The 17,384-nt window shown below is 43.0% G+C and overlaps 1 protein-coding gene across 1 annotated transcript in view; it reads left to right on the top strand.

Moving 5' to 3' along the window:
* Positions 1-17,384, top strand: part of CAPN8 (calpain 8) — a 197,606-nt gene that overhangs the window by 24,298 nt on the left and 155,924 nt on the right. The window contains exon 2 of the mRNA XM_078649840.1: positions 7,314-7,383. Within this exon, the coding sequence (XP_078505966.1) occupies positions 7,314-7,383 (70 nt within the window). The remainder of the gene's footprint in view (positions 1-7,313; positions 7,384-17,384) is intronic.

Below are 17,384 nucleotides of genomic sequence, written 5' to 3'. Positions count from 1 at the left end.
CAACATTGCAATGCACACCACCATACTCTACGCTATTATACTGTTCACCACTGTACTCAATTACACTTTTGTGTATGGCACTTTGCTTGATGCTGCTAAACTATAGTGCTCGCAACTCAATGCTATTCCACCGTACCCCACTCTACTTTACCCCACTTCACTACATGTTATTGAAGGACTGAAGTGTTGCACGGTACCATAATCAACTATATGCTATTTTGCTTTACTAGAGTGCATCCTGTGCCACTCCACTAAACCACACTACACTGAATGTGACTACATTGTACAATTGTATAATTAACTTGAATGAGTTGGACAGCACTCTACTGTACTCTACTCCACTATGATGCCCTCCATTCTATATCTAAACAGTTAACGCTATTAAACTCAACTTTATTACAAGTAAACACTACTAAATTATACGGTACTTCACTCTATCACGCTGTAGTTTATGATACTCTTCTGTACACTATTGTACTCTATAAATTACACTCTACCTCACAGTAGCCTACAGTATACCGCTCCCCACCACTGCACTATACAGTACTCCAATATACTCCACTCTGTTTTATACAATTTGACTTTATAACACTACACTGTACCACACTCCACATTACGTAATCCCACTGTACACCACTAAACCGTACCTCATTCCACTCTATATCACTCCAGTATTCTCCACTCCTGTGTGTACTGTTTCAGTGTACGCCACTCCACTGAACCACACTCCACTGTACGCCACTTCACTGTTCGCTATTTCAGTTCACAATATTCCAATATGCCTCTAAACTATGCAACACTTCAAGATGTAGCACTACACTCTACACCACTACAGTATACACAAATACACCAGACGTCAATCCACTTTACCTCACTCCACTTTATGCAATCCTACTGCATACCAGTGTCCTGTACAGTACTACACTCTATGCCACTCCAGTGAATGCCACTCTATTGCATCTAGCTTCCCTCTACGCCACTCTACTGTATGCGTCTCAACTCTCTGCCACTCCACTGTACCGCATTCTACTATACAGTACTCCAGTATACCTCATTCAACTTTACGCCCATGCACTATACCACAATATACTGTACCACAGTACACTTTACAACACTACTGGCCACAATATTGTCCCACACTTCACTTAATAACACTCTACTCCACTAAACTAAAGTGGGCAAATATTACAAAATAGTTACTAATATTGTAACAATCATTGAAATTCACAAAAAAACATGCTTGGAGGCCCGCCTCTCTGATCATATTCTAATTTGACACAGAACCTCAACCGTTGCCCAAGTGGAACTCCCACCTGCAACGGCTAGAGTGGGAGCTTCACAATAGCCTTGTTTTGTGCCTTGTCTGTTCTGTGTGTCTGAAGGAAGATTGCACTGTATCCCCCCTCCCTGTGCCTGTTGCATGTTTGATCAAAGTTACCACTGCTACCACTATATGGGAGACTCCTCAATTCACTCGAAGCTGGTGGGATCTGTAGGTATCTATCTACGTATACTGAGTCTTTAGATGCACGGTCCAAAGACTTAGTGGACCAGTACATCTGCTGGAGGCATCTCTGTTTGAATCCAAGTGGATTCAGTCAGCTTTTCATACTCTTGAGGTGAATAAAATGTGTACCACTGAGTTGTGCAACAAGAAGTTCTTTATTGCATAGATACCCATGAGTGACCTTGTGCTGTGCACATTATGTTATGTTATCTGGATTTGTTCATGTTAGTGGTAGATGTAGATGGAGAACAAGTGCAGTGTTGTGTTATTAGAGGTCAGTTGTATCGAAGGTGGCTGAAAGATCATGCAGCATCAGGAGCCACTGGCAGGAGCCCTATTGTATGATGAGAAGGGCACTTTTGATGACTTTGGCACTAATATGTCTCTGTTAGAGCGTGATTTGAAACCAGCTTGGTACGTATACGATGGAATTGATGTTAACCAGGCCTTAAGATTGTATAGCAACTGCTTACTTGTCTTGGAAGAATGGTATGGAATGGTATGACTGCTGGAAGGGTCTTTAAGGGTAAGGTCTGCTTTTTTCAATTCTGACTCCACAGATGCCTTGTGCAAGAGATGCATTGACTATGTTCAGGGTTGTGAATGCTTCTATGGAGAGATGGTTAATGATGGTGTATTGGAGAACATCATCCCCATGAGTAATGGATTTAAGGATGGTTAGATTGTTAGTAAGGTCTCCATGCAGATACAATTTTAAGGAGGTACCTTTCAGTATGTTACATAGTGGAAGGGGAGAGGCTGCAGTAGCTTGTTTAATGCTGTTGAACTGTTGCTAGTTCTCACTTTCCTTTGATAAATAATTGATTGAGTGCATTTACCAGTGGTGGAGGTAGGAGGGGGCCAGGGATGGGAAGGTGGTCTGGAATAAAATTGATGCAATGGTTGTAGAATTTGACAATGGCCTTGATGGGTTTCAAGATACATCATAAGGCTTACTAAAAGTAGCTTTGGCCCTGTGTATTAGATTTCTGCATAAACATCAGAGAGATTTCAATATCAAACATGTGTTTAGTGCTGTTCTTTTCCTGTATTATGACAGCCCCTGTGCTGTCAGTGAGTTTTTGAGTGCACCATCCCCTTCAAGGGGGATGTGAGTGTCTATGCAGGATGAATTTGACTATGTGCAGAAGTCAGTTGACATCAGATTTGGAGTAGTTTGTGATTGCCAGGGTGATGGCTTGCTTGAAAAACTTCCTGCACATGTTTATCGAGGCGCACAATGGTGTTGAGAGGGTTGAGTAGTGCTTCTTTCAAGGACTTGCTGGAGGAACTGCCAGGGAGATTGAAGTTCACAAGAAAGATATTGTTGGATTACATGATAGATAAAGTGCTGATGACATCTGTGATTTGCTGGGATCAGGTCTTTAGATTGGATGAAAGGTGGGGTTTCGGGAGTTTGAGAGGGAGAATGGGCTAGAAAATAGCTACATAAAGGTAATGGTTATAAGTTCCTAGAGAGTATGCGCAAGGTCAATGTATTGATGCCCACAAGGTTATAGCCATATGTAATTTCTAACATTAACTGCTTCTAAGTGTTACAAAATGGGGCGGAAGGGGTGCACATATGTCCGTGTTTAATGCCCCAAAATCTTTGCAGGCACTTTTCCACACTTTTAATGATCAGGCATATGACTTTTTAGAATAAATTGATCATTGGGAGGCAGTCATGCAGGGCGTAGACAGGAAACAATCTGTGGCTGAAAAAACAAACATTTGTAGCATCTCTGACTTTTAACTTTAAATACAGATGCTTAAATTGTGAATAATTGTTCAAAGCTAATATTTATTCGAAAAACACATGAGCAAGTTGGCCCAAAAAGCAATTTTCATCTGCACCAACTAAAAAGAATAAAACACCTTGAGCCATATTTATCATTATTTCACACAACACAGCAAGACACCTAGCAAGGGATAGGGCAGCCATGTACCATATCTATCAAATATGATGCATTCCTGCTCTTTGCCTGTGCTGGCGCACAAACTGCTGCCTAGCACCAATGCTGGCAACCTTGCACATGGTGCAAGGGTGCCTGAGTTACAGCGAGGATTGTTTTTGTGTAGGAAGGGGCACCTTCCTGCACAAAAACATACTCTCAGGATGTTTCCTCTTTCTATGTATGCTGCAGAATGCAGCATATGTAGTAAGAGGTAAGAAAGAAGAGAATCAAAGATATTTCAGCTTGTTATGCTTCCCCTGGGAAAGCATAGCATTCTAATGGATGTATGAAGTTACAACGCATGCTATTACAACGCATGCCTTTACGACGCAACTTTTAAAACGCAACTTTTACATCGACTTGCGTTGGGGGGCGCTGGATAGTGAATAGTTTAATTTACTATTCCAACTCCAGTCCCCGTGAATAGTAGGGAAGGTGTTGGAAACTATTCCTTATCCTAGAGCGCACCCCAGCGCAAGTCGTTGTAAAAGTTGCGTTGTAATGGTTGCGTCGTAAAGGCACTTCGTTGTAACAGTTGCGTTGTAAAGGATGTACCCCCATTCTAACGCATTCCCAAGTCCAACAGTATTGGTAAATCTAGGAATGCTTCAAAATCCCTGGCTGAATGTGTGGGTACACCCACTCTCCACCCATGGAATGCTTTCCTAGGGCAGAGTAAAGCAACACAGTGACTTGGTCTGCCTTGCATTACTGCAGATTTACCAAGCCATGCAGGGTCATGCAATTTGGCCTTGCTTGGCAAATCTCATAATAGGTTTTGCGTTGCCCTGCTCCCCCTTGCATGGCACAAAGGAAACACAAAACCCTTGATAAATATTCCCCTTACGCTCCAAGTAACAGCTTCATACTGCAGCTCAAACACTAGTTATTTGAATGATAGAGGCTGGAAAGCCATACTCTCAGACCTCCCACCGAATGCCATGCTACCACTTAAAACAAATGCTGAACTGCACAGCTTGACCGCTCACAAACAAAAACACACTAATCACATTGGGCCCGATTCACAGAATGAACTTAAGACTAAATCCTAAACTTACTACTATTTGGTATTCACAAAATGCACTTACTACTTTCGGGATTCACAGAATAAACTTACTACTTTCGGTATTCACAGAATAGATTTAAGACTACTAACTCTAAGTCCGAACTCGGGCCGTAAATTCCGGCACGGAGGCGGAGCTTCCGGCTTGGGGCGGAGCTTGCGGCCCGGAGGTGGAGCTTGCGGCCCGGAGGCGGAGCTTGCGGCTTGGAGGCAGAGCTTCCGGCTCGTAGGTGGGGATTTTTGCCATGCTGAAATCTCCAACTCTGGGCCGCAAGCTCCGACTCCGGGCCGGAAGCTCTGCCTCCGGGCCGCAAGCTCCGCCCCCAAGCCGGAAGCTCCGCCTCCGGGCCAGAATTTACACCCCGAGTTCGGACTTAGAGTTAGTAGTCTTAAATCTATTCTGTGAATACCGAAGGTAGTAAATTTATTCTGTGAATCCCGAAAGTAGTAAGTTCACTCTGTGAATCCCGAAAGTAGTAAGTGCATTCTGTGAATACCAAATAGTAGTAAGTTTAGGATTTAGTCTTAAGTTCATTCTGTGAATCGGGCCCATCATTCCAGTTTTGAAGAATCTTCACTGGCTTGCCTCACCTGCAAATCCCTACACACTGGTAGACCCAGGTACCTTACTGGATGCTGAAATTCCCAGGCCACTCAAAACACTCCTGCTGCATAGAATTCCTCTTATTAGAGCCACCGAAATGCAGAACATCTGAAGCTTAAAGACAATCACTTTCTGGTTAAGCTCTTATAACGCCGGATTCTTATCTATTCTTTTATCTTATCTTACCAAATAATAAGAATCCTCGGTCGACTGGATCTTTATTATCTGCTAAGAAGTGTAAAGGGGAAAAAACATTCCATTTATAATTTTTCAAATGACCAGGACGATTCAGATTCAAAGACCACTGACTACAGAATAAGTTTTGGAATTTATTACAAAGCCAAAAATAACTGAACATACAAACACCTCAGCACGAGGTTGAGAAAATAAATTGGCACTAATACAAACATAATCCTACGCAAGAGTCTCGTTCGACTCAGAATAAGAAAAATTGTTAGTTCTAAAAGCATCAGGCACGCGATGACTAATCCAATCTCTATCTTAGTATTCATTAACCTAGAACAGAAAAGCAATTAATCTGTCCCTACGCTATCACTAAGGTGACATCCCTACTTAGCATCACCCCTAGGCAAGAGAGAAAAAGGTGTCAGTAGTGAGGACTTCCTCAGGAGTACACTCACTTGCATAGATAAGTAGCCAACGCTACAGAGCTCGTTCTAAGAGGCTCCTTCTAGCGTCCCCTCTAGTCCTCATCTCCTGTTCTCCTGTTCTGCCTCTCCTCCCTTGGGGCACAATCCCTAATACATAATCACAAACAGTAGAACTCACCCTTTACACACCCCTTCCGACAGGTCTTCTTTCTGTACTTTTCCATCAAAACTCTGACTTCGTCCACAAACCGTTGGTGTGTCCTTGCTTCCCAGGCACCTTCTCCGCGGAATTTTGTTGCACACACTGCAATGCAAAATGCGATGCAGTGTGTGCAACGAAATTCGTTTTATTTATGTTTATGTTTACTTACCTTTTAAAGTCCGTAATCCATACATTACTATCCCCCACCCTGCCCCTCCCCCTCCCCACGTCACTGCCCGGCCGGTACTCCCACTACCGGCCGTGGCTGCAAAAGGAATCTGACTGTTACTGAACTATTTCCTCCTTGTTCAGGGCTTTGCTGTAGCAGACTCCACCTACCAGCTATGCACCACTACCTTTCTCCATACCACCACGTCATTACTTTAACCTTCAACTCCTGAGTCTTTTCATACCGATTTGGTTTGATGTTCCTTGTAAGCATATTCTCTCCCATGCAGGTCTATCTTTTCCTTCAGCGCTATATTACCGCTCTGTGAAGCAGCGCTATGTGAAAACAATGTAAATAAATAAATACAAAAAATAAAATGCTGAGCCGTTTGCTTAAATACTAGCTTTAATGCTAGAATGGGGTTTTCTGTCTCCTTTTTAGGGATGAACTATGACAAGCTCACTTGAGCATTGCCCATCTCGAGCACATTGCAAAAACACACAGACTTAAATGTCTTTCATCTGCCAGAGCTGACCGAGGTCATTGTCACAGTCAGGGGCATAGCTTCAATTGGTGCAGCAGGTGCAGTGACAACGGTCCCAGAGGCGTGAGGGGCCCACCGAATCCTGATTATAGCAGCATTTTACAATGCACACAGCCAGCAGCGCGAGGGCCCATTTCCTTCCTTGCACGAGGGCCCATGACACACTGGCTACGTCACTGGTCACAGTGGCTGAATACACCCACAGAGGGAGGGCAAGAAGGCAGCTTTGAAAAGCTCAGAACTGAAGGATGGAATAGTTTAGTCAGTGCATTTGAGCTTTTTCAGAGAAGGGAAAACCACCCAGATTCGTTTTAAGCGGTTTCTCCAAGAGGGAAACATTGGTTGAGTCTGCCTGCAAGTTTCATGGGTAAGTTTGGAGAGGAATATGGAGGCCCATTCTTAGATAAATTAAAACATTTCACCAAAACCTGTTAGTCAAAGCAGTATGCTGCGAGCAGCAAGCTGTATGTAAAACATACCATAAGTTAAAAGAGCCTGTTGCTTGTGCAATGGATAACCTGTTCAGTATATTGCCTGTTTTGTGTCTTCTTGTGTAGATTCGCAAAGACAGATACAATAAAATGTTTATCAACTCCTTATAATAGTCCTCTCGCGACAGTCATTAAATATGCTTTTTGCTCCATTTTATTTCCAGGAAATCTGTGCCAATCCTCAGTTTATTGTGGGAGGAGCCACTCGCACTGACATTCGGCAGGGGGCACTGGGTAAGTAGTGCACATTTTTAAATTTGTTTTGCTGGGCAGAACCTGAGTTTTCCAAGATTCCTGCAGCTATTTGAAATTGTGTCTTGGGTGAATCCCAGAAATTTGAAGGAGCTTCATGACATCAGGGAGGCCTCCATTTTCTCTGATTTGTGTTTGTAGATATTATACTGGAAGAGTGAATGAAACATTTGTGCACAACTTCCCATTGCAAATTTGATAAGATACTGGACGGGAAGTACCTGGAAATCTCCCTTGCTCTGCGTTGTTTGCTGCGATTGGCTATTCAGGGATGTTCTGCTAAAGTAGGCGGATCCGCTCGTTGCCTGGTTCTCTACGGGCACATTGGAACCAGGCGTATTATCTGGTAGCTATGGTGATGCTGCCCTTGTTGTGTTCTGCATATCTGAGGATGCATTGGGTTGAGGTGTTACAGGGCAGTTTCTGAAACATCTGTTATCAATCTCCACTTGCACAAATATTGGCTTATCCAGCTGGCAGTGCGGCTCTGGTTTGTCATACGCCTTCTTGTTCATGTGAGTGAAACTGTGGATATTGGGTTCCTGTTCAGCAAAGTGAACTAGTCACTATTATTATCAAGCAGTTTGTACACACATTTTCCTGTACCTCATCAATCTATGCACTCTTACTGTACTGTGGTTCAAGGGCCACCTTCTGAACCCATATTACTTATGAAGGGGCAGCCAGCTGCAGATAAAAAAAAACAGACCCCTCCTTGTTCTGAACCTCTAACAATCACCAACATTGGCCTCTCTAGAATGCAAGTTTGGTTGATGATGTCAGCTGAGGCTCTGACATCTATTGTTGAACCATTGGACCCTGTAAAACGACTGCATTGGTAGCCTGTTCATCAGTGTTGGTGCCGTGCGCTAACCCTCAGGTTTTCCTGATCATACAGCTGGAGAGGTCCATTCAGATGCTCTAATGTCCAGATTATTGACACTGACACTAGGAGTTAGGTCCTCTAATTCACTAAAATAGTGCATTGTCCTCAAATGACCCTTTGCTGTTTCCTGCTGATAGATCTCTTTCTTCTAAATTGGTTTCACTGAGGCATATCCAATAGTCTGCACACAATTCAGTGGTCTCACTGAGATACACGTTCGCAGCTCTCCCAGCTCCTCATGATCGGCTTCAATTGGCACATGAGTAGCTCGACAGCGCTGTTGGAACCAACATGGCACATAATGAACATGCGCTGTATAGTAGTAGCGTTCCATATCTGGACCCAAAATACCCACATTATAAGGCAGTTTGAGCATCTCCCATCTTAACCTTGGGGAATCAAATGCCTTCTTTGCATCTAAAAAAACACAGAGATAGCGATCATTTCAGGTCTTCTTTGGTGCATAACTGCAAAGCGGGTTGCCAGATTATTGAATGTGTCCCTTTCAGACTGCTCCGGCAGGAGTGAATCTATTGGCTAGAATATGTAAGAGCATTCTATTATCAAGGTTTGAGAGTCTGTAAGACCAGCAGTTTAGCACATACTTACCAGGTGTCAAAATAGTAGTAATACCAAACCTTCCTAGTGGTCAGACGTTCTTCTCTGACTCCAAATCTCCATGAGATAGGTCTGCCAGTAATGGTGCCAGTATTGCCTTTAAAGGTTTATAGAACCCTGCTGTGAGTCCATAGGTTCCAGGGGCTTTGTGCCCCGCTAGGCCCTCAGTAGCAAGTATTAACTCTTGGGAGTCAGTCGGTACAAGCAAGTATTCTCTAGCACCACCCTCTAAGCTTGCATGGGCAATATCATCACGATACTGCTGAATGCTAAGATTAGTAGCCTTCGTTCAGCTTGTGTATAAGTTTCCACAGTGGGACAGAAACCCCCGGCCAATAGTAGCGGTTCCATCTACCGTTATCCCAGTGTCAAGTTTCAGGGTGGGAATAGTGTTATGCGAATGTCCTTTCCGTATTAGCCTGAGAGGATATGGCTTAGCCTATCTCCTTCATGATAATTTCACGCCTTAGTGTCTTTGAGGGTATGTTGAGTTTCTCTGTCCATTAGTTCTTGATGCGTTTGTATAGCATTGTTCAGCTCAATTAATGTCTGCTGGTTGTGATCATGCTCATATTGTTGTTTCAGTTCTGCTTTCTCCAGCTACGCCCTTATTGACTTAAATGACTCCAACATATTTGCCTATTGTGAACCCCCTGATGTACACCTTAAATGCTTCCCACACCATGGCAAAGTGCATGTCTGAACTCTATTGTTCTTAAAGAATTTGATTATGGGTGCCTGGATTTTCCCTCTAAAAGCTGTTGGCCAGATGTAGGAGCCCTAATACCGGTCGGAAACGGCCGATTTCGGCCGTTTCCGACCGGTATTAGGGTTTTCAGATGTAGGGGCATGTTATTTTAAGAATGGGTAATTTTACCGATTCGGTAAATATACCGATTCAGTAAAATACCGAATCGGTATATTTACCGAATCGGTAAATCCATATGTAGCTGACACTCCTAAGAGTGCCACAGGCCCTTAAGAGTCGGTATTTTACCACACAATCCTATTGTGTGGTAAAATACCGAATTCAGGTGTGCATGCACATCTATGCATGCACACCTGTGCCATGTGACACACAGAAATGCCCTTAGGGCATGTATGTGTGCCACATGTCACACAAGCCTGTACTTGGGGTGCTAGAGGGTGTCAAAGTGACACCCCCTGCACCCTTGCAGGATTCGGTATTTACCGATTCGGTAAATACCGAATCGGTATTGCCCATTGATTCCTATGGGCTTCAAGGCCCATAGGAATCAATGGGCAATACCAATTCGGTATTTACCGAATCGGTAAATACCGAATCTTACAGATTCGGTATTCCTGAATTCGGAATTACCTAAATCAGCCCCCTTCCCATTTACAGACTCCTAAATACCGAATCGGTAAAATTCGGTATTCAAGAGTCTGTAAATGGGAATTACCTACATCTAGGCCTGTATCTCTAAGAGCACTATTAGGGAAGCGCCAATGTCCTTGTGCCTGTGTTATACAAGGAAGTTCAATTCTGAGAGTGACCGGGGAATGATCAGAAACGTTTTGCAGGATATGTGTGACATCCACAGTCTAAGGTCCTCACTAGGGGACAACCAAAATCAAGTCTTTCTGCATTAGTGAATGGGATTTAAAGTCAGAAAATTCCCCAGTGATTTACAATTTGCTATTAGAACAGTTAACAACAACACAACTGTTTTGTGACTTGATGCATTGAGCTATTTTGGTTGTGCAGCCCAAACACCTTTTTTCTAGCCCTTACATACTGTCAGTTCTTCATATATGCATTTATTCTCAGTCAGGGTGCAGAAGGTATGACCAAAAGGAATTACAATTTAAATAAATATCAAGAATGAAGCAATCTCAAAGAGCTAGGAGTGTGGACCAACAAAGGGTGGGTCAGCAGCCTTCAGGAAGGCCCCATTTAGCTGAAAGCCTATGACTATTTGTGAGATATGAAAGTCTAAGGCACTCCTCTTACATTCTGCCTGGGGGGCATCATAGTGCTTTACGCCACTGCCGTAAGTGAAAGGCCGAGACAGCGCAGAGTAAAGGCAGACGCCCCGCTTAAGTTGACTTTTATTTCGGAGAAGATACAATTTTGGACCTGGATGAACTAATTTGATGTATGTGACCCAACCTCCATTGTGGTCCGCCTGAAATAGTGCCTGGGTTCTGGTCAACTTCGAACAGTGACTAGTGCGTGACGCTTTACTTTTACTGGGCTCTTTTGGCTTGGAATCTTTAAAAGTTCATATCTCCAGTTCTCCTCATAAGTTGTTTGTTATTTTAGTATCACTTTACTCCTTAAATTATTCTCTATTTTTTGCAATTGGTTGTGGGTTTTTTATTGTGTTGTGTTTTGGCTTTTTGACTGTTTTGTTACTGCTGAATACTTCACACACTTTCCTAAATTAAGCGTGTCTGTTCGGCGCCATAGCTACCCAGGTTGAATTTATTAAACCAGTGTTTTACCCTGACAAGTTTGTGGTAATATTCCATGTGGTGTACTCACATCCACCTCAATTAACAACCCACTGCCTTACAATGACAAAAGGAGGAGCGACCCAAGAGAAAAAAGACAAAAAGAGAATAGGAGAGAGGGAAAAACAAGAGAGAGACAGAAAAATGGAAGAATCATCTGACATTCTGAGCTCAAGGACTGGTGGTTGTTAGGTAAATCCAAGAACATGTATTTATGGCATCAGCATTGGCCCAGCTTTATACTGGTCTCATCGCATTTACCTTGGTATACAGATCCTCAGTGCTGGCAGAAGTGTCACCTCAACATCTGCTGCCTCTGTGGCTGGGTAGACCTAGAACTATCATTTAAACAACCTGCTCATCTGCTGATTAGTGTCTACTCCAAGGGAAGAGGATGTGGCCTCACGGCCAGAGCTGCTGACTTTGGAGCTGGGGAACCTGGTTCGAGCCTCTGCGCTGGTTCAGCATCCTGTGATTGTGGGCTTGATAATATGCCCTTGTGAATTCCCATAGAAGCCCAGGCACACAACTGAACCTGGGCTTCTATGGGAATTCACAAGTGCATATTATCAAACCCCTTAACGCCGCTTTATCAGCAGTTTCCTGCTGCTAAAGCGGTGATAATGTTATCGCCGTTCTTCATAATATAGCCCTCAATCTCCTCGTGCCTTCCAAAAAAAAAACCCACATTAATATGTCCTTGTGTAACTTAACTGGTGCTCATGTAAAGCGCTCAAATACCTTCGGGTCGAGCTTGCGCTATATAAATCTGCACACAAAAAATCTGCTTGAGGCCTGCTCTAACAAGCTGTTGCAAAAGGCACGGGTTACACAGAAAGACAATCCTTTTGTTCCCAAACACCAGCTTGTTAGTGTCTGAAAATACATACATATTGTTATCAAAGTAAACCTGGATCATAAACTAATTTCCATCACACAAAAGCTTGGCTTGTAGTTTTCATGGAAACACCATTTTTCATCATGAAACACAAGCTTGTCATTTTTAGTAAATTCTTATTTGGTGCCAAGTATGGACAGGTCTTACTGTCTCATGTGGACATATTCAGCATTTCCCGGTGACTACCGCCGGCCCGGCGGGGGCGATCCGCCCGCCATCATAATGGGGCCCTTAGTTATTACCCAATTAATCTGCCACCTTATCCTCCTACAAACCCAACAATCTGCTATGCCACTACAAGTTAGTATTCAAAATGAATAACAAAATTCTAAAGTGCCAGCTATGGCCTTATTGTGAGTTTGGCAGTGCAGGAGCGGGACCTCCCCGCACCGCGAAGCCTGTGTAGAAACTGCCCGCCAGACAAGGAGTTTCTCCTGGTCTGGCAGGCAGTTCTTTGGTATATCCTGTGTGGTGCCTATGAAATAAGCACTGCAATGGGAACGCCAAAGGAAGTACCTGCACGACATAAGACTACGGCAGACCATGCCATGCATATACTGGTGTGCATACACAGCGGGCACATGTTGTGCCCCCTGTGTTCATCCTATGTGCAATCACGTGGCATGAGGCACCAGGGGGTCCTTTAGGGCCCCCTTTGATTCCTCACTTCACACTTTTCATGGCAGTCACACTGCCATGAAAAGTATGGGGTTGAAGAATCTCATAATATGCTTGGCAGGGTCGCAACGGCCCGCCAAACATATTGTGACCTCAAGATCGCTACGCCACCACCAGGGATCTCTGATCCCTGTCGGTTGCGGTGGTCCCAGGCAGCTCGACTGCCCTGATCCTAATAGGGGGGTCAGAAGATCGTACACCCTCCAAGACTTGTAATAAGCCCCTATATTTTAAAAATAATTAATAACATTTACATAAACACCAGCACATAAAATAAATATATTAACTAAAACACATTAAAAAATAAAAAATATATATGTGTTGCCACTATGTAAGTGAATACAAAATTAAAAACATCAATATTATTTAAAACAATATTACTTACCTTAAAATACAATATTCTTGTCAACAATATTTGTGCATCACGATATTTGTGTGCCACAATATTTAATTTCCGATATTTCTGTTTTCCCATATTTTTATGTTGTCCAAACATCCCCTATTAAATGTACAGGGGTCAAGCAGAATATGTAATGTAATGTAAGTCACATTGCTAAAATGTCCTGGTTTCAGTGTTTATTTTTTGTGGATGTCAGTTGTGTTTCCCAGTGTTTTCCAAACCTTTCGAAATCAGTGCTTATGAGTGTCTATTCAACTGCCTAACACCCCAAAATAAAAAAAGTGTGTTTTTCCAGTCTTTACAAAGCATTTAGATTTTTTGTGGTGATTGCTATAAAGCTTCTATTTAATTCAAAGGAGTTGTAATGCAGGATATGTAGAGTTTTCCCATAGGCAATCTGTCCAATGGACTTATCTAAGACTGTTTTAAGCACTGAACGTTTGGGCATTGCACTCTCTCAATCACATATCATTACCTCTCATATTCACTATGTCAGGATTCTGTCTGGTTGACAGGATTATTCATGAATTTAAAAAAATGAGTGCTATATTCAAATGCTTCAATGAATACATTTCTGGGCACAGTTAGAGGTCATTCACCTACACCTTACAGAATATTATTGCATTGTAGGGGTGTTCAGCCCTGCCAACAGCATAGTACCTTGTGAAACCTTTAACATTTGGGAGTTCACCAGATTTATATGTAGCCCCACATACTAAGGCACCTGAAACTGTTTCTGCGGTTGTGTGGACATTCATATCGCCAAGTGACCAGTGGCAAATGTCTCATCTTAAGTCAATCCTAACTTTTTAACAGACATCACATTGTATTCTGGGTCTTGACATTCTGTTGTTAACATTGTGACTTTGCGCTCAAAAACCCCAGCAGTACAGTGCAGTTTGATAAAAATCCAGGATTAGCTGAAGGTATCACACATAAAAATGGGCCACCTTGCTGCTATTCATTCTGCTGGTAGGAGTAAAGACTTCTGTGATAGTTTTCACAACTACTCCATGTGCATGTTGACAGCACGCTCTTCACAGATACCAGTCTCAAAATCTTGCATTGAATATTTAAAGTCTGGGGTGTTTGGCAGCTGACCTGCTATCAATACTGACTTGTTAGAAAAGGGGGCTGAAGTTTCAAAGGTTTCTACCCAATCTGAGTCTGTGTGAAAATGTGATAATACATGTTGGCCATTATTTAAATGAACCAGCCATTTCAGTAAACAAACTGAGCACCACCAAAAGACCAATTATGATTTCAATATTCCAAGATTCTCCACAGTGTAAAATATAATTAGATCATATCTAAAACATGCTTCTGAACCCCAAACATTTTAATTCAAGCACACATTCAAGAAGAAGAAACAATATTTTAGTGACATCCCCAAACAACAAAACTCAAGCAAAATAATCATAAACCAGTCTTTCTTGCCGATTCCTTGTACAACAAAGTTACATTGTCTTGGCGCTTCAGGAAGAAATAAAAATGACTCATTCCCTCTCATTTTCTTTTCATTAAACAGTATTCTAATTTGTGGTTGAGCGGGTGTTTATCAGTGTTTATATGTATACACCTTTGAAGGCTGTTTCCCTTTCAGTGAGATTTTATGAGCTATAATAGGCTTAAACCAAACACAGGCTCGCCTACTTATACTATTTTTGGGACAGGATGATCATATTAACTAAGGCTCCCCTTTCTCGGAGAAAAAGTACCAGATCAACTTTTCCAAATTAAGAAGATAATAAAAGAGAGCTCCAGTCTGATCGATGCTAAATTGACCCTAGAATAAATAGATACACAAAGCACAGTGTTTCAATCCAGCAAGAATATACAGTAAGATTTATAAACTCAAAAACGACATATCAGACTACCTATGACATAACTGTCATACTAAACTAGAATATGAAACAAATAATTCAATTAAACTCCAGCAGTTACAGAGAGAAACATTTCATTTTATTTTCTAAGGCATCCACATCAAAAACAAAGGGAAAATCCACAACATTCCCATCATAAGGGAATCAAGGACAGCAAACATATCCTGAAGTCCATCAATAGTCTTTTGCAGAGGCCAATTTCCAAATGTTGTACGTTGAGTGACAGCCATACAGTGAATGTGGGTCCCCCAACTCAGGGCTTTAGTGGCACTGGAACCTCAAAAAAGTGAAAGGAGAGAAGGGGAAGGTGGAGCTCAGAAGGACAACCCAGAGAACAGCATGATCAGAGACAAGCTCTGAACCAGGAGTAGGCCAATGTAACTTGCACAGAAAAAACTAAGTCAGAGAGTGTTTTCTTCAAATGGAATATTCATTGCCTATTTATTACAGTCTGGCAAAAGCAGTTTGAATTACTAGGCAGTGTACCTGCTGCTATCACTTTTCTCCCAGGTTCACCTATTAAGTTTTTACCTGGCGGTGCATGCCTCTAAGTATTGTCTAGGCACTGTCTGGCTAAACACGCTCAGTTGCATGAGAAAGTTGTACTCTGCGAGGCTTAGTGCTGACTGGGGCAGGTCCTGGAATAAGTTTATGCCATGAAAGCAGCATTTTATCTGCTGGTGCTTGCCATGGTGGACGTTTATCATATACCATGGGGTCTTGAGGCTACCACGCGACTCTGCATGCTGCCCTAATGCATTTAATAAAATGCTGCAGTTGGTGGACATACCACAAGGCTGCAGTACCTCCAGGGGCGGCTTCTCCGCTGTGGCGCAGGAGCATCTCCCACTGCTTTTAAGCAGTGTAAAGAAGAGAAACATAAAATTATAATACCTTCAGGTTATTATCATTTTATGCTTTGTGATGTGTCCTGCTGCTTTGCGGGCGGGTGGGCTGCTCTGCTCTTGGAGCAGGACAGGGAAGGAGTTGTTTGCCCACTCCTAAGTGCGCAATGACTGTTTGGTCGGCCCTCTCGGACTGCCAAAACCAGTCATGAGCACTTCCCTGTTCTCCATGCAGGCTACATTACAACCTGCATAGAGAACCTGCCCATCCCTCTAGCCCCTGGCTGAGTGCCGTGTCACGGCACTCAGACCAATCACAATGCTGCATTGCAGCATTGTGATTGGCTTAGGGGAGGGAGCGTGGCTGCCTGCTTTCTGTTCCTGTAGTCAAAGACAGGGAAGCAGGAGCAGTGATGTGGGACCGGCCTTAAGGTAAGTTTATGTTTTTTTTTTATTTCGCCCCGTGCAATACTACCCGCAACACTCCCCCTCCGCCGCAACCCTCTGCCACCTCTGCGCCCACCCCCCCAACCGCGAGTAATGCCAGCCACCGCTGAGTACCTCGCATGAGCTGCCTGGTAGAAGCCAACTTGGTATGGATCCAGCAATCATGTAATGATCAGCGCCTTGATCAATTTCCTATAATTTAATACCAGCACACATTGGAGACTATCTTAGTGCCAGGTCCTTACAGGCAAATACAAGGGCCTGTTAGTACAGTGGCTGTGTTGGTTGTAGTGAAATGAAAAGAATATAGAGTATTAGAATGGATTCTTCCAAAGAAATGGAAGAAAGAGACTACACCACTTCTTTCTTCATACTCCTTGAACCCCAACAAGCCCAGGTCTACCACACCATAAGCAATTCCGCTATACAATGTACCTGAGGCTTTATGGGAGTTGCTGGCAGCTGATTCACTCAGCTCTTGGGAGTAGTGTCTAACTATCGTGGATGTCCACAGCTATTGAAGCAGTGCAACCTGCCCTCAATTAAATGTTTGCAGCAAAGCAGAAAAAGGCCTGTGGAGTATATCTGGAGGTGACCGAAAGAAAAATAAAAGTTGTGGCATCAAGCATATGGTACAATGGAGAGTTGTGTATCAACTTTTAAGATAATGTTTCAAAGAGTAGCATCCACACAGCTCCACACAATGAAGCTCCTTGAGCTGGTCTTAGAAGGCCAGTCCATAGAGGTGAGGCCTGAACCTCAAAAAGACCATGAGATCACTGTGGAAACAGACCACAAGGATACAGACAACATGGGCAAGAAAAGACACACAACCACATGCAAAGTTATA

Source organism: Lissotriton helveticus, chromosome 6, assembly GCF_964261635.1.
Source record: "Lissotriton helveticus chromosome 6, aLisHel1.1, whole genome shotgun sequence".
Lineage (NCBI taxonomy): Eukaryota > Metazoa > Chordata > Amphibia > Caudata > Salamandridae > Lissotriton > Lissotriton helveticus.
Note: the sequence above shows the minus strand (reverse complement) of the source record. Positions and strands in the feature narration are given on the sequence as shown.